The 14,200-nt window shown below is 41.7% G+C and overlaps 1 protein-coding gene across 18 annotated transcripts in view; it reads right to left on the bottom strand.

The window, feature by feature from the left end:
* The window catches only part of LOC130163608 (pleckstrin homology domain-containing family A member 5-like), a 218,434-nt gene that overhangs the window by 192,886 nt on the left and 11,348 nt on the right, over positions 1–14,200 (bottom strand). The window contains exon 4 of one of the 18 annotated variants that reach the window (XM_056367921.1): positions 1,757–2,893. The exons of 16 other annotated variants lie outside the window; for them this stretch is intronic. In XM_056367921.1, the coding sequence (XP_056223896.1) occupies positions 2,878–2,893 (16 nt within the window). In that variant the 3' untranslated portion in view covers positions 1,757–2,877. One more of the 18 variants, XM_056367920.1, reaches the window with a different exon arrangement.

The following is a 14,200-nucleotide window of genomic DNA, read 5'->3' as shown; positions in this document are numbered from 1 at the left end:
CCAGAGGCAGTGCTCTTATACAACAATGAAAACATGAATATCAACTTCCGCTTCAGACAAACCGGTCTGGCAGCAAGAAATCTTGGATTTCAGCTCGGAGACCTTTCAGTGGGAATTGTATCTGATGCTTAAAATGGCACGAAGACATCAGCGTCACAGGCCTGTGAGATAAGACCGTTTCCTGTTCTCAGGTCCTCACATCTCTGAAAACATCAGAGCAAGTTTTAACTGGGCATTATTCTGATAATCAACCACGTATTCATATTCCTGCCTTGTGGACTGGCTTTCATCTCCTGCTATCACTCCCGGTTGATGTGAAATGCATGCTGGGATACAGTAATGGTCAGTTCAAAAAGCCTTCCTGATAAAATGGACACAGTAAGAACACTGTAAGGCATCTGAACCACATTCAGAAAACGGTGGACTATGAATAGGTGCAGTACTCCCGTCTCTGCTCGTCATGGGCGCAGGCTGTGAAAGTCCTGGATGAAACATTAAAGTGTCGCGCAGACACAGTGTGACCAGACTTGTGTGCAGATTTGACACATTGAATAACACCAGTCGGTCACAAAGTGTATCTTTGGCCGGTGCCAAAGAGAGATTCAGACGTTTGACAGTGCATTCAAATCACACTGTTAATTTCCCAACCCAATTGGTTGCTATGCCAACACCTCTGATAACCGGGGGGAGCTCACTTGTGATCAGTTCTGCTTTCTCTCATTTTCACACTCTCATGTATGCTGTGTTGTCTGCCACTCCAGGGAAAAGATATTTCATCATTTATGCAGTGGTAAAGCCAGGAACACCACTGAGAACAGTCTGGAAGATGAATAACAGCATGTTTGTGGCTGACACCTGAACCACTCGACCTCACACACACTCAGGGACATTGTTATTATATTAGGCATTGAGTTACCCTTTGACACGGCAGTCGATGTGTGTATTCTGCTCCTGGGCTCAGATAAGTGTTGGGACCACTGGGTAATGTGTTAGATGATGTTTGAGAGAAAAACTTTGGTGAGGATAAAGTGTTTGCCTGCCAAGGTTAAAGGCTGCTGCCACACATACAGTCAGTGTCTGTTTGTATGAGTGTGTCTGGACGGCGAGCACAACACACACACACACACACACACACACACACACACAACAGAGTGAAAATCAGTCTGCTGTATTTAAAAACAGCAAGGGGGGAAAGCAGGACAGATTTCTTTCACAAGAGGGGGTGGAGGGGGGTGGAGGGGGGGGTGTTCCTACACAGGAAACAGATGAGAGTGTTTCCTGTGGCCCTGAGGACCTCACTTCCTGAGGATGACTTAGGAGGGGCTGCACATCTTAAACACACACACACACACACAACACAAAACTACATCAGGAAAGCTGTGTAAATGAATTGTTTGTGGGGATGATGATAACTACAAGTGTGTTTTCAGGAAATCCTACCTACTAATACAGTATGTGATCAGTCAGTTGGATGCTCCGCAAGGCTCAATGTTGGGGCCACTGTTGATCTTAATTCACATGAATGATCTGTCCAATACTGACTGGTCTAATATTTTATTTGCAAACAACACAAGTATTTTCTCTTGTTATAAAAATTTAACTTTAACTGCAGTCTGAATAATGACTAATGAATAAATAAACTTTAATTTAACAATTGAGAAACTTAATTTTATTTAGTCCTAAAACAACTCTACATACTTCATTTAGATAATGTGCTGTGAAGACAGCCACTTCAACCACATTCCTTGGAGTTATTATAGATAATAAGTTGAGCTGGAAATCACATATTAATATGATTTCAGTTAAAAATGCAAAAAAACAGATACATTATGCTTATATTACTCATTCGCCTTTATATTAATCAGTGCAATACAACTTGCCACCTTACGTAACTGCAAAATAATTATCAACAGAAAATAAGTGTTAAAGCTATGGGGATGATACAGGTCTGCCATTCTCTGTGCCAAATTAATACACTTCAGGTTTACTTATTGTTATTTCAATAACACTGCTTTCTATATTTATTGCTTATTTCAGTACAGGAAAAGTCATCAGACTGAGTCTCAAGTGCCCAATTTAGAAACAAGCAGTATGAGGAAATAGTGATGAAACGATTAATCAATTAAGCAGTTGTTCGACTGTCAGCAAAGGACCTTTTTTCTGTTTTTTTTTTTTTTTTTTTTTTTAATCTGCCTTCTGTGACTTTTCTGGAAGTGCCATAAATTGCTGCGTTACACTTTTAAAACCTTTGTGTTTTCCTGTGTCCTCTGTGATTTTATCTTTGTTCAAACACTCTGAACTATTTTAAATTCTAGCAGATGTTAAACCAAAGGTCCTAATAAATCCTCCAGAATTACAGCAGACAGGGTGTAAAGTCAAAACAACCAACAACTAATATCTTTTAAAATAACATATATATATATATATATACATACATACACACAATATATATGAGACAGTGAAGTACATCCTCATCAAGGTTATTTAAGATTCAGAATGGGACATTTAGCAAAGAACATGAGGGTCTCTTCAGTATTAACACTTAGAGAATTCATCCTTTGTATTGATACATCCCTTCATGTCTCACAGTTTGCAACAGAAAAGCAAAAAGTAAACAGCAGTACTGAGAAAACAGGCCAGATCGATGGTGAATGCTCCACGGTCCTTCTCTGACAGCTCTGTGGGACACTTGTTCTAACACATTACTCAGTAATAAAACAGAAGTCGTTCAGTTTCGGGTGGAGACACCGGAGTGATAGCTGGAGCCCTGAAGTTTCTGTACAGACCTTTTCTCCTCCCCTGTGTAGCTCTGAGTCTGCGGCGTTTCAAAATCCATTTCCCACAGAAAATTCTTATCAGTTTACAGAGAGAAAATCCTCAGGAAATCTTGCGACTGGGGCAAAGAGGGAAAAACATATCAGAATTTCAATCTTTCAGCTTTCTATTGGCTTCATCTTCATGTGTTTCCAGCCCTGCACTCGTCCCCTGCTGGGCTCCTGTTCTCACTCTTGTCTGTCTTTGTCTTGACCTCCACCTTGGGCCTCCTCTCACACACACACACACACACACACACACACACACACACACACACACACACACACACACACACACACACACACACACACACACACACACACCACACACACACACGTAAGGATCATTCCAGGTGGTGTGGGTGGAAGCCCCAACATACCCAATAATCACACACTACGCACACACCTACACTGGAAACAATGGAGGATCCCAGGAGACGCCATTCAAAGCCATCTCTCTTTATCATCAGTGGTTTAGCTTCAGCTGGGTCTGTTTATTAACAGCCACCAAGACTAAACTAATCAGCTGACTTTAACATTTCCATGTTGCTTTTTCCAAGTCATCCGTCGTGATGTTTTCCCGTCAATCAAGACGAATGAAAGATTTCACACACCAGATTTTACAGAACGAGAATAAAGAGAACTACACTCAGCCCTGGGTTGATAAGTTCATAGCATACGTGATTGATAACTGACTTAAATGATTAATTCCATCCAGCTATCCATCCATTAGCTATACCACATATGCTTGAAGGTCACGAGGGGCTAGAGCCAATCTTAGCTGACAATGGGCAAGAGGCGTGGTACATCCTATTACAGGTTTGACACATTGAGACAAACAACCATTCACACCTACAGGCAATTTAGACTACATCCACACTACCACATTTTAATTTTAAAACGGCGACCTCTATCAAGACAAGCGTTTAATCTGCGTATCAGAAACGATGTCCAGAACACGTAGCAAAAGAGATGCGTTTTAAAATGAAAACGTAGTAGTGTGGCTGTAGCATAACAGTCGCCGATTAACCTGCATGCGTTTTGGATTGTGGGAGGAAACCGACACAGGCCCGAGGAGAACCACTGCATCACCATAACACCATAAACTGATTATCAAAGTTGTCAGTTCACTGTTGTTTAATTGATCAATTAATTCAAAGATCAGTTACATTTAGATGTTTTGTATTTTGGTCATTTCTACCCGATAAATGACTCAAACAATTGCTTAATTATGAAAGTCGCTGTCATTTGACTAATCGATTGATTAACTAGTTTAAAAAACGACTTCTAAAAAAAAAATGGAAATGCATTTCTAGAAACTGTGTTCCACACGGATTACAGACACAGTAAATCAGACTTTACTGCTGGCACTTTTCATTAGAACTACTCATCATCCCTATCCAGAGTAACAGGGACAGACAAGCCCCCAACACCAGATCTAAATTAGCAAGAACCCAGAGCATTTGTAAAGTTGGTTCTTTTAACAGTGTTTGAAAATAAGCTGAGCTCCTCCTCTACACACTCACCGAGCAGCAGACAGGCTGCGGAGAAGAGAACGACATCGAGAGAAGTGGAGTTCAGTCCATTTTACTTAAGTCGACGAGATCTACGCTCATTACTGCAAGTGCAATAAAACCTTCGCAAGTAATTCATCAAAAGTTTCTCTTCAACATACACAACCCTGCAGAAAAGTTATATTTTCAACCGCTTTCTCACATCCACCACCTGCTCTGAATTTAATAGTTTTCTTGCACAGTAATAAAAAATAAAAGCATATCAATAGAGTACCGGACCAATAAAAAGTAATAATAAGAGAAGTATTGATAAAATCCTAACAACAAGCATCTCTACACAGTGGAAAGAGATGCTGCTGTTAAATTTTTAAAATGTAATTTTCCAACGCTGCAAGCACCGCAGACTAAACAATGTGATCAGCATCTATTAAAAGCAGAGCTATCAGACTGCAAGAAACAGATTTTCCACGTCAGTGCAGTTTCACACATTCATATTAACAGCAAGAAATGTATAGGAACACAAGAACACAGGCCCTACACCTGAGTCGTGGGGTGTGTGGGAGCAGAATCTCTTGAATAAAAACACAGTGTCACAGTCTGACCCTCTGCATCAGCGAGAGGCTGAGAGGTCAGGACGACCTGCGTGCAGCTTTCTTCTTGTTCCACCTGGAATTATACTGTCATGCTGCAGTGAATGGTTGGGAGAGGGTGACGTGTGAGTGTGTTGAAAAACCACTGAGGATTTCAGGTGATAAGCCAAAGAAAAACACAAGGAAAAAAGGTTCTGCAGCTCACGTTTCTTTCTTGAATCTTGAATGTTGCTTAAGATAAAGAAAGTTTTAATGTATCACTTCTGATGTTTTGGAGGATCATCATGTGGCAGTGCTAAACTTTCACAATCTGATAGAGCAGCTCTGGAAACTTTAGATCCTGGTGCAGTGCTGAGTGCCGCTGCAGGCCTTGCTCGCAGCATTTTAACTGAGTGGTCTGTGTGATTGTGAGTCAGGTGAGGCGGCGTGCCCTCGGGCTCACGCTCAGCAGGAAACCAGAGGCACTTAAAAGCTTCATCCTTAATCCACACGTCTACGGAGTCAGCCGGCGTGAGACACCCACTACAAGCAACCCGAGGTGGAGCGCTATTTGTTAAGTACTGTAGCGCACCTGTAAGTTAAGTTGTGGCTCATTTTAAAGAAAGTTTACACACATAAGTCAACTGTAAGTGACCACACGATCAAATGTTAGACTGACTTCATGACATCTAGCTAAGTAGGCTAGTATCAGACGACACCATGGAAGTAGCAGGTTGTAATTAGCTTAGCCTTAAGCAGCCTAGGGGAATGAACACAAGTGGTTTGTGTTTCTAATGATTTCATTTTAAGTGAAGTCACATTCAAGACCAAAGGAAAAGTTGCAGTGCAGGCAGCAGTGGAGATAAGCGAATAGGCTAGGCTATGAAAACGTAGTAAAGCTAGCTTTCATTTCCAGCAGCACAAGCTCTCCAGGTTTAACAAGCTGGCTCTGTAATGTTTCTGTGCAAATGTATGACTGATAAAGAAACATTACAAGAGTCAATGAGGAGAAACAGGTTGTTTCATCTATTCATCTTAGTTCACGTTAGCTAGGTAGAAAAAAATCATTTCATTCACTCAGAGGCTACCAGCAGCTACCAGCAACTTTTAAGGTGGAAAATCTTAACCTCGGGGTCTTTCAAGGGGTCATGATAAAAAGTTAAGGGGTCACTAGATACTTTTGTTACACAAAATAATGTAGTGCTGAGAACGTTTGATTCCTCTAGCCTCTAAAAATCAATCTTTGTTTGAAAGGCTCACACCACATGCCTACACAGAAGCTATAATATATAAGGTTCACAAATTATTTTAAAAGGTCATAAGTCAAAAGGTTGGAGCCAAAGGTCTCAAGACAAGCAGCTGAACAAGAACTTTGCCAGATAAAATACAGCTACAGATATTTCAGTCCGTAACAACCTCAGGTATTTCAAAACTGTCACAAGAAAGACAAAGAGACAGTGGGACAGAGTCTTATTGCCATGTCAGCACTTAGGAGGCCAGAGAAGTGGTCGTTGATCTGAGGGTGATTCGATCAAACTCAGTTTGGAGTTTTCTCTCTGTAGAGCCACACTCACTGTGTTTCTCCATGGCTGAGCACCGTCACAGGCTCAATTCAATCAATCCAACCAGCCAAGGTTCCTCCTCACTCACTCCAGCAGCCTGAAGTAGCTGCAAAATCGTCTTGTAGACCATCAATAAATGCCCTTTAGAGAATAAATGCTTCATTACTTTTAAAGTGTGGTGGTAAAGTAGGTTTGTGTGTAAAATCACAGAAAGCAGGTTGAGTTTTCTCAAATGCTTATAATATTTTATTTTTCTGCAGTGAAGAAAAAAATGTTGTTTAATTATTTTGACACCGGCAGCATTAGAAACAGGCATAATTAAACTTTAATGAATGAATGATGAAAAACTTTACCATTTTTACCAATATAGTGAAAAATGTATACGTCACCAAGAGAGTTTTACCATCTTAACCCTGATCCACAACTCAGTAACTAACTGGTTGAGACTGGAAATGCATGATTCTGAAGTCGAAACCAAGGTGTAGGGATGGTTCCAGTAGCCGGTTCCATCTTGGATGTGTGCGTCATTGTTCCCATTTGAATAACTCATTGTGTCGAGACTAAAAAGACACACAAAAGATGAAGTTCTTGGGGAGAGATCAGGGAGGCAGCAGCCTTCGAGTCTGGCCAGGACCAGCACATGCCCCTTTGTTTGAGACATACCATAACAGCAACAACACACAAAGGCCAATATGCCACACAAACAATGAAAATAGTCTGGTGCAACGCTAGTCTACTGGAACTGTCAACAATAATAAAGTATGCATGACGCAGTATGCATGCGCTTTGTGGGCCAATAGCAAAATGTAACTTCTGGCCCAACATATGCCTGGGTCTTTGGGCCCGAGTCCGGCCCGTATACAGTACTTCCACATCTGGACTGTTATCCTCGAGTTTTTGAATCAGTTCAGATGTGGAAGTAGCATCTGACAGTCACGTTGTATGTGGGCCTGACTTGGGCCGAGAAACCAGGTGTATATTGAGCACAAATGTGTGGCCCAAGTATTTGCCACAACACTTGGCTGAGCCCTTAAAGCGAGTGTTGGCTGAAAAGCTGCGGATGCACCTCTGGCAGCTGCATGGAAATAAAGTCCATTCAGCTCAATTTATAGGAGCTATACGCTGTCTGTTTCTATGTGGTTTCACTTGGTAATGAAAGGCTACAAATACAGAACACAACAACGACAGCCAATTTAGGCTGGTGTGACTACAAGGTTGCACTGGGTTTAACTATCGTGGAATAATGCATGAACACACCCAAGTCCAAATATATGGTGTTTTTCCTGTTCTTCCTATTGTATTGTGTGATAGCAGCATATCATCTTGGCTGAATAAGTGTCAGCAGTGACAACCTCTAATTCTTCTCATAACTTTCCACCCTTGTTGTGGTTTGGAGTTTCCTATTGACCTTACTTCACTGTTGCATTCATTTCAATGAGCTATTGGGGCTGCAGAACTTTCTCGACCATGTGATTTAGGCTCAGGGTCCTAAATGGTGGTGGCTGGGGGTATTTTTGCCCTGATTCCAGTTCCACTGTGAGTGTGCTGTCACTCACTGAGCAGTCAGATCCCTCAGGGTATCAATGGCCTAAATGCACGTATCCAGGCGCCTCCAACCAACTGAGCTGGAATAAGGGGAAAGTGATTTTCAGAGAGTGCTGGGTTAAATGGGGTCAGCGGTGTCTTTGGGGTTCCACGGCTCACTTTGCAGCAAGAGCGGATCCCTGTTTCAAGGTCAGAAGTTTGATTGGATGTCAGACTGACAGCGGAGACAGTGAGACGCATCCAGAGTCACCCACACATGGAACAGGAGTGGGCTGCAAAACAACTCCTTCACATTTTCACAAGTTTCATTTTGAAAAGAGAAAAAAAAGCAATGCCCACTCTTCCAAAACAAGAAGGCACTCAGAGAGCACAAAACTCCACCAACGCTCAACAATTCTCCAATTTACTGTTCAATCTGAAAATGTCATTTCTATGGCTTCAATTTGAAGCTGAATTGATTTCTTGCAAACATCCCCTTAGGAATTAGAATCAAACCTCTATCTCCATTAGTTTCACACTTATGGCTCTGATCAATAATTGTTTAATGGTGGAACTCCCAGATCTGGATCACCACCAAAATCTAATTGACTTTGCTTTGGCTTTAGGCCAATCCGTCCAGCAAATTTATTGGTAATGCACTTTTTGAGATATCCTGCTGTCAGACACACAGACAAACTAATTAACGGACATTAAACTTTTTATTCCCTTGTGGAAATAAACCTGAAACCTTGTCAGTACAGAGAGAGAGAGTTAGCATACAGACACATGTGGACAGGAACTTTAATGTTGTAGGTGGAACTAATGCTAAATTTAACTACTTTGTAGAGTGTCACTGTCATCTACACTCATGTACTGCACTGTATAAAATGATCATTTGTTTTATGTGGTCACAGCCAGCTTGACCTTTGGCCACCAAAAATCAGTGGCAGATCCTGATAAATTCTTATTATATTTCTTTCTCATGGAGAATCTTGTCATCTCTGTCAGTGAGGAAGTGTAACAGGCTGTGTTTCCTCGTTCGTCAGGTGACTCAGAGAAGGGGCGGAGCTTTGTGATGCTCTTGCCCTGAATGCTGAAACCGGACACATTCATTGTGCCGCCAAGAGATGTAATTATCTGGAGTGCTTGTGTTGCATCCAGGATGCAAATGAACATTTTTGCCCGTGGCTCTCTGCTCTATAGGGAAGGTGTCTATGAGACAAAAACTTTTTTTTTTTTTTATCTTCCATTTGGCTGTCTCTCCACTCCACAAAAAAAAAAAAACACCAACACCCAGATGCAGAGTTAGGAGCCACAACTGACCTCAACTCTACATGGTGCTTTCAGTTAACGATACAGAATGGCTGAACTTATGTGCATCTATTCAGAGGGGACAGAGTAAGTCTGCAGAGCCACTGGGTGATTTCATGGTTCATATATTTCCGATGTCAAATCAAATTAAATAAAATCAATAACCTTAAATCATATTTGTGTTTCACTGTGTTGTGCAGCCAATGGTGGAATCCACACCGCTGCACTATAAACATTCAACATATATATACATCTACATATCATCAGCTGTGTTGTTAGACATGACATTTACAGGCTACATTCAGGAAGTAATGATCCATCCACTGTCTTATTCTTGACAGCATCGGTATGAAGATGTTTCCATCGGTGGCTAAAGGAGCTCTTCATATTCTGTTGATGTGCGCATTCTGTCATTATGCTACCATAGTTTGATGCGTCTGTCTTTATGCTGATGGGTGTTCTTATAGCTGTAAGCGTGTTGTACAGTTTGTGATGTGGTGCCAAGCCGTTAGACTGCTGTACTGGTGCAGACTCAGGCGCTTGTATTTTTAGTTTTAAGCCATGATGTAGCAGGTTTTATGTGATTATGGCACCTACATGGCTTTAGTGAAAAGAAACAATGTTTTCTTCTGGCCATTGGTTACATCAGTGGCAGCATTGTTGCTCAAATGGGGAAAGAAACACAAGATGATCCGACAGGTCGAAATCAAGAAACCAGCTGAGCCAGATTATCTCATTATCTATTTGGGTCTGAAAATGAAAAGTGGCCGCACTCTGAGACATTCAGGAACACTACAGTGAGTGTGGCAGGTTAAAGCTGAACCAGGATCAGTGAGGGGGTGTTTACAACAGACAACAGTCTGGGAGATAATTTGTTTTCTCTCTCAGATAACTAACCTGGAGGTGTGTTTACAACCTGTCTGATCATCTGACCGCTCGTGTTTCATCCCCTGCTGGAATGTTTTCACTGTGTGTTTTCACTGTGTGTCACCTGATAGAACCAGAGAGCAGAGCAACAAAAATGACACCAAAAACAAATGTTTCATCACAGAAATAAAAGAAAAAAAAGCATTGGGGCTGCTGACTGTTAAGCATTAAACACCAGGATATTAGAGTCTGTGTCAACACACTCAGTGTCCTGCTCTGTCACTGCTGCAGTGACCCGTCTTCCCCACAGGGATGATCCCAGCTTCAGATAATCTGATCTCAGTCAAACCACAGTATCTACAAACCTCACATAGATGATCCTGTCGGTGGAATATGGAGCATACGTTTCAATCTGGGAACGATTCCAACACACAACCACAACCATAAGCTGTCAGAGGTCAGAGGGTCACATGTGGTGAATAAATTCAGTGAGATAAAATGCGTCTTTAATGTGGTGTCGGAGCAGGTCTTTATGAGGGCTCAGGTCAGAATCAGGTTCGAGAAGGGTAAGGGGCTAGGGAATGTCTGTGAGTGTCCTCGCAAAGATAGAAGTACATGTGTGTGTGTGCATGTGTGTGTGTGTGTGTATTTAGATTGTACAGGAAACTATTCATGAGTTAGCTCTGCCCCACCCAGCAAACAACCCGCTTAGGAAATTCTCTGTCCCAAACAAACACACACACACACACACACACACACACACACACACGCACACACGCACACGCACACTTGCCGTCATTGTCGTCAGTTCTGCTTTTCGTGGATATAAACATCTGCAGAGTGTGACGGAGTGACATGTCCTGTCCACCTCTCTCTCCTCCCTGTCTCTCCCTCTGCTCCTCAGTTTGGTTAGATTGCTACTCCCACATTCAACATTACAACATGTTACATGTTCACCCATTAATCAAAACACAAACTGAAAGATTTTTTTTTCTCCCCCAAAAGCATGAAAAGGAAAGACTGCTGTTTTTCTTCAGTCCTGTGTAATGCTTGCAGCTCTTCCTGCAGAGACACAGTAACACTCAAACTGCAACTGTGAGACTGAAAAAGTCTGAGGGTACGCCCCCTCCAGCCATTAATTAATTATGGCCTCACACATTTGAACAGCAGTACGTCAGTGGTAAAATAACTGACAGCAACAAAAAAAAAAAAAATGCCACATAGCGACAGATCTGTAAGTATGAAGTTTGGAGTGAAGAGTTCAGATAAAGAGAAGCCTCACAATGCCAGTCGTCAAACCCTGTTTCATCTTCTGATCCTGGTCCACGATAGAATCAGTAGTTTTGATTTATTTTTGATTCTATTTTCAATCAGACTTCCCTCCTTCTCTCCTCTCGGACACCAACACAAAACTCTTTGCTTCTGGTGTTCAAACTGGACAAACAAACAACCTCAACTGAGAAACTGAAAATAACCAGGAATGTCTGTATGTGGTTCATCTGGCGAATTAACATCTAAGTATTTGATCATATTGATATAAAAGTCTTGTAAATCCAATATAACAGTCCTGCTCAGTCATTGGCCACAGGGCTTGTTTCCCTCTGTGTTTCCACTATATGTCGAAAACAAATTCCTCATGTCTCTATGAGTGATGCCTGTTGTAAAGCCCTCGACCTCACTCTTTGGGTTGAGTCTTACAGCTCTCATTAACCTGGTTTCCAGCAGCTGTTCTCAGAGAAGAAGCTTTCATCGATAAACTCGCTGGACACTGGCTGCTCAGCACCACGCAGCAGACAGACACTTAACAACCGCACTGGTGATTTTGCTGAGTGAGTGTTCTACCGGCGTTCCTTTAACACCGTCGGACTCATGTAAGGACAATTAAATAAAAAGGGATTAAAATTGCTGCAGCCTAACTGAGGATGTTGTATTTTTTTATTCCACGCATTCTCTTCCTAGGGTCAAGCAAAACCCACGTTACCCACAATCCTGCCGGCAGGAGCTAAATGTAGCCTGGAGCCTCCGGACTCTGGACGCAGAAAAAAAAAAAAAAAAAAAAACAGGAGCGGGTAAATTCACTTCTGTTTAACTCCGCACCCCCCAGAGCCGACGTTCACTCAACTGACATCAGTTGAGATCATTTAATGGGCGTCACACAGCTCCCTTCATGTGAAGTTGCACTCACAACACTGAGACGCACACTGCTGCAAATCAAAGAACAAGACTTCTTTATGGCGGCGCTGGATTTATATTAGATTTTCATCAACGTGAAGAAGTGCTGTGAACTTTGCAGTGACATATTGAATCTACTTGATCAACCAAATCTAAACACCGCTGACTGGCATTTTATCTGTAGTTTCTCGGCTGATTGTCCACAGTATTTACTACATCAAGAGAAGACTGAGTGATATGGCTTATGGACAATATCGCAATATTTTTAGGCTTTATATCGTGTTACACGATCTATATCTCAATATTTTTGAAATGTCCGGTTTAACCCTTCGATGAATAAAATCACAGCAGTATGATGATTCTAGTCCCTGCAACATTTAACTGCATTAAAACATTCTGATTGGTTTCTATTGGATAAAATTCCAAGCAAACGGGAGGGAAATCACGACCAACTTGAATCTGACCTTTAACAAACAAAGAGCTCATAGCAACAAAAAAAGTACGTCAACAACAATCCCTTAGAAAGACATTTGACCCAGTGCTGAACCAACTCATCCGCCTCCATCTTCAATTACCATTTCTGAACATGTTTAAACTCGCTTTAGCACTTCACTTCTTTTGCTCTCCCTGGTTCCCTCCATTTCAGATACAAAAACATATACACCTCATCTACGTGTCTCTCTCACACACACATGCACACACACACACACACCCAGCAGAGTTCTCTGATGGGCAGAGGAGTATGTTGTCTAGGGAGACGGCCACAGGAGTGAGTAAGAGAGGCGCAGCGAGGATTTCATGCCGGCGCCTTAAAACAATTACATGTCAGTGTTTCCTCTACATTCATTTAGCAGTGGCGGCCCGCCACTGCTAAATCATAGCCGCCACGCCTTCAAATTTCTTTTATTTTTTTTATTTTTTTTTTTATTTTTTTTTTAAAGGGAGGGGAGGGAGGGAGTGGGGTGGTTGGGGGATCCTATTGGAGTTAATTACTCGCGAGAGCGCGGCCTTGAAAGTGACGTCACGTCAGGCACCAGGTGAGAGTCAGAGAAGTATAGTCGTGAGGAATAAGGCAGCGAATTACCGGAGAAAAGGTAGACTTATTAGCCAACTCAGTGACGCTAACTTGGGTAAACTAATTGATAGCATTAAGCTAATATCTACACGTCATTATGTATTAACTGCTGACTGCATTTTCAGATGAGCTTGTTCAGATACTTCTCTAAGAAGAGAAAGACAACAGATGAAGAAGACGCTAGTCAGGTAGCATCATAAGCCTTTTACTGACTCGTAAAGGATGATGGTTAGGTAAAAAATAGTATTTTAATGTTCACACTTGTAATCAGATGTGATGTGAGTGTAAATTATATAACGCTGTTAGCGTTACGTTACTCACACTTTTAATGTAATTTTATTAGACAAGTAACATTAGACAGGGAGGAGTTGTCATCAAGAATATTCAATATATCTTCCACCGCTACATCAAGACATATGATAATCTCCTAATATGAATACTGTAACAGAACATTTCAACCATATCATCGTCACGTGTAAACCTGTCCACAGAATCAGTGTCTGACTGAGATACAGTTTGCTCAAACACACACTTACATCAAATAAAAAGATCGTTTCTGATTCATTTGGGATTTTCAGCTGTGGGCTGTGTTTACTATTATTTTCCCTGGCTGCCACTTTTATAGAAACCCTATTACACTTCACACTTTATTATCTTTCACTTAAATCAATAGAAAGCAATGGTGTTGTTGCTCGCTTCACTTGCGTAATAAAAAAGAAACTTGAGTTCCCAGGATAAACTCTGGGAAGTGCTTGCACATTCTTCTCACACTCGCACGCGCAGGCACGCACAC

This window comes from Seriola aureovittata, chromosome 22 (assembly GCF_021018895.1).
Source record: "Seriola aureovittata isolate HTS-2021-v1 ecotype China chromosome 22, ASM2101889v1, whole genome shotgun sequence".
Lineage (NCBI taxonomy): Eukaryota > Metazoa > Chordata > Actinopteri > Carangiformes > Carangidae > Seriola > Seriola aureovittata.
The sequence above is the reverse complement of the archived record's forward strand: the minus strand, read 5'-3'. Positions and strand labels throughout refer to the sequence as shown.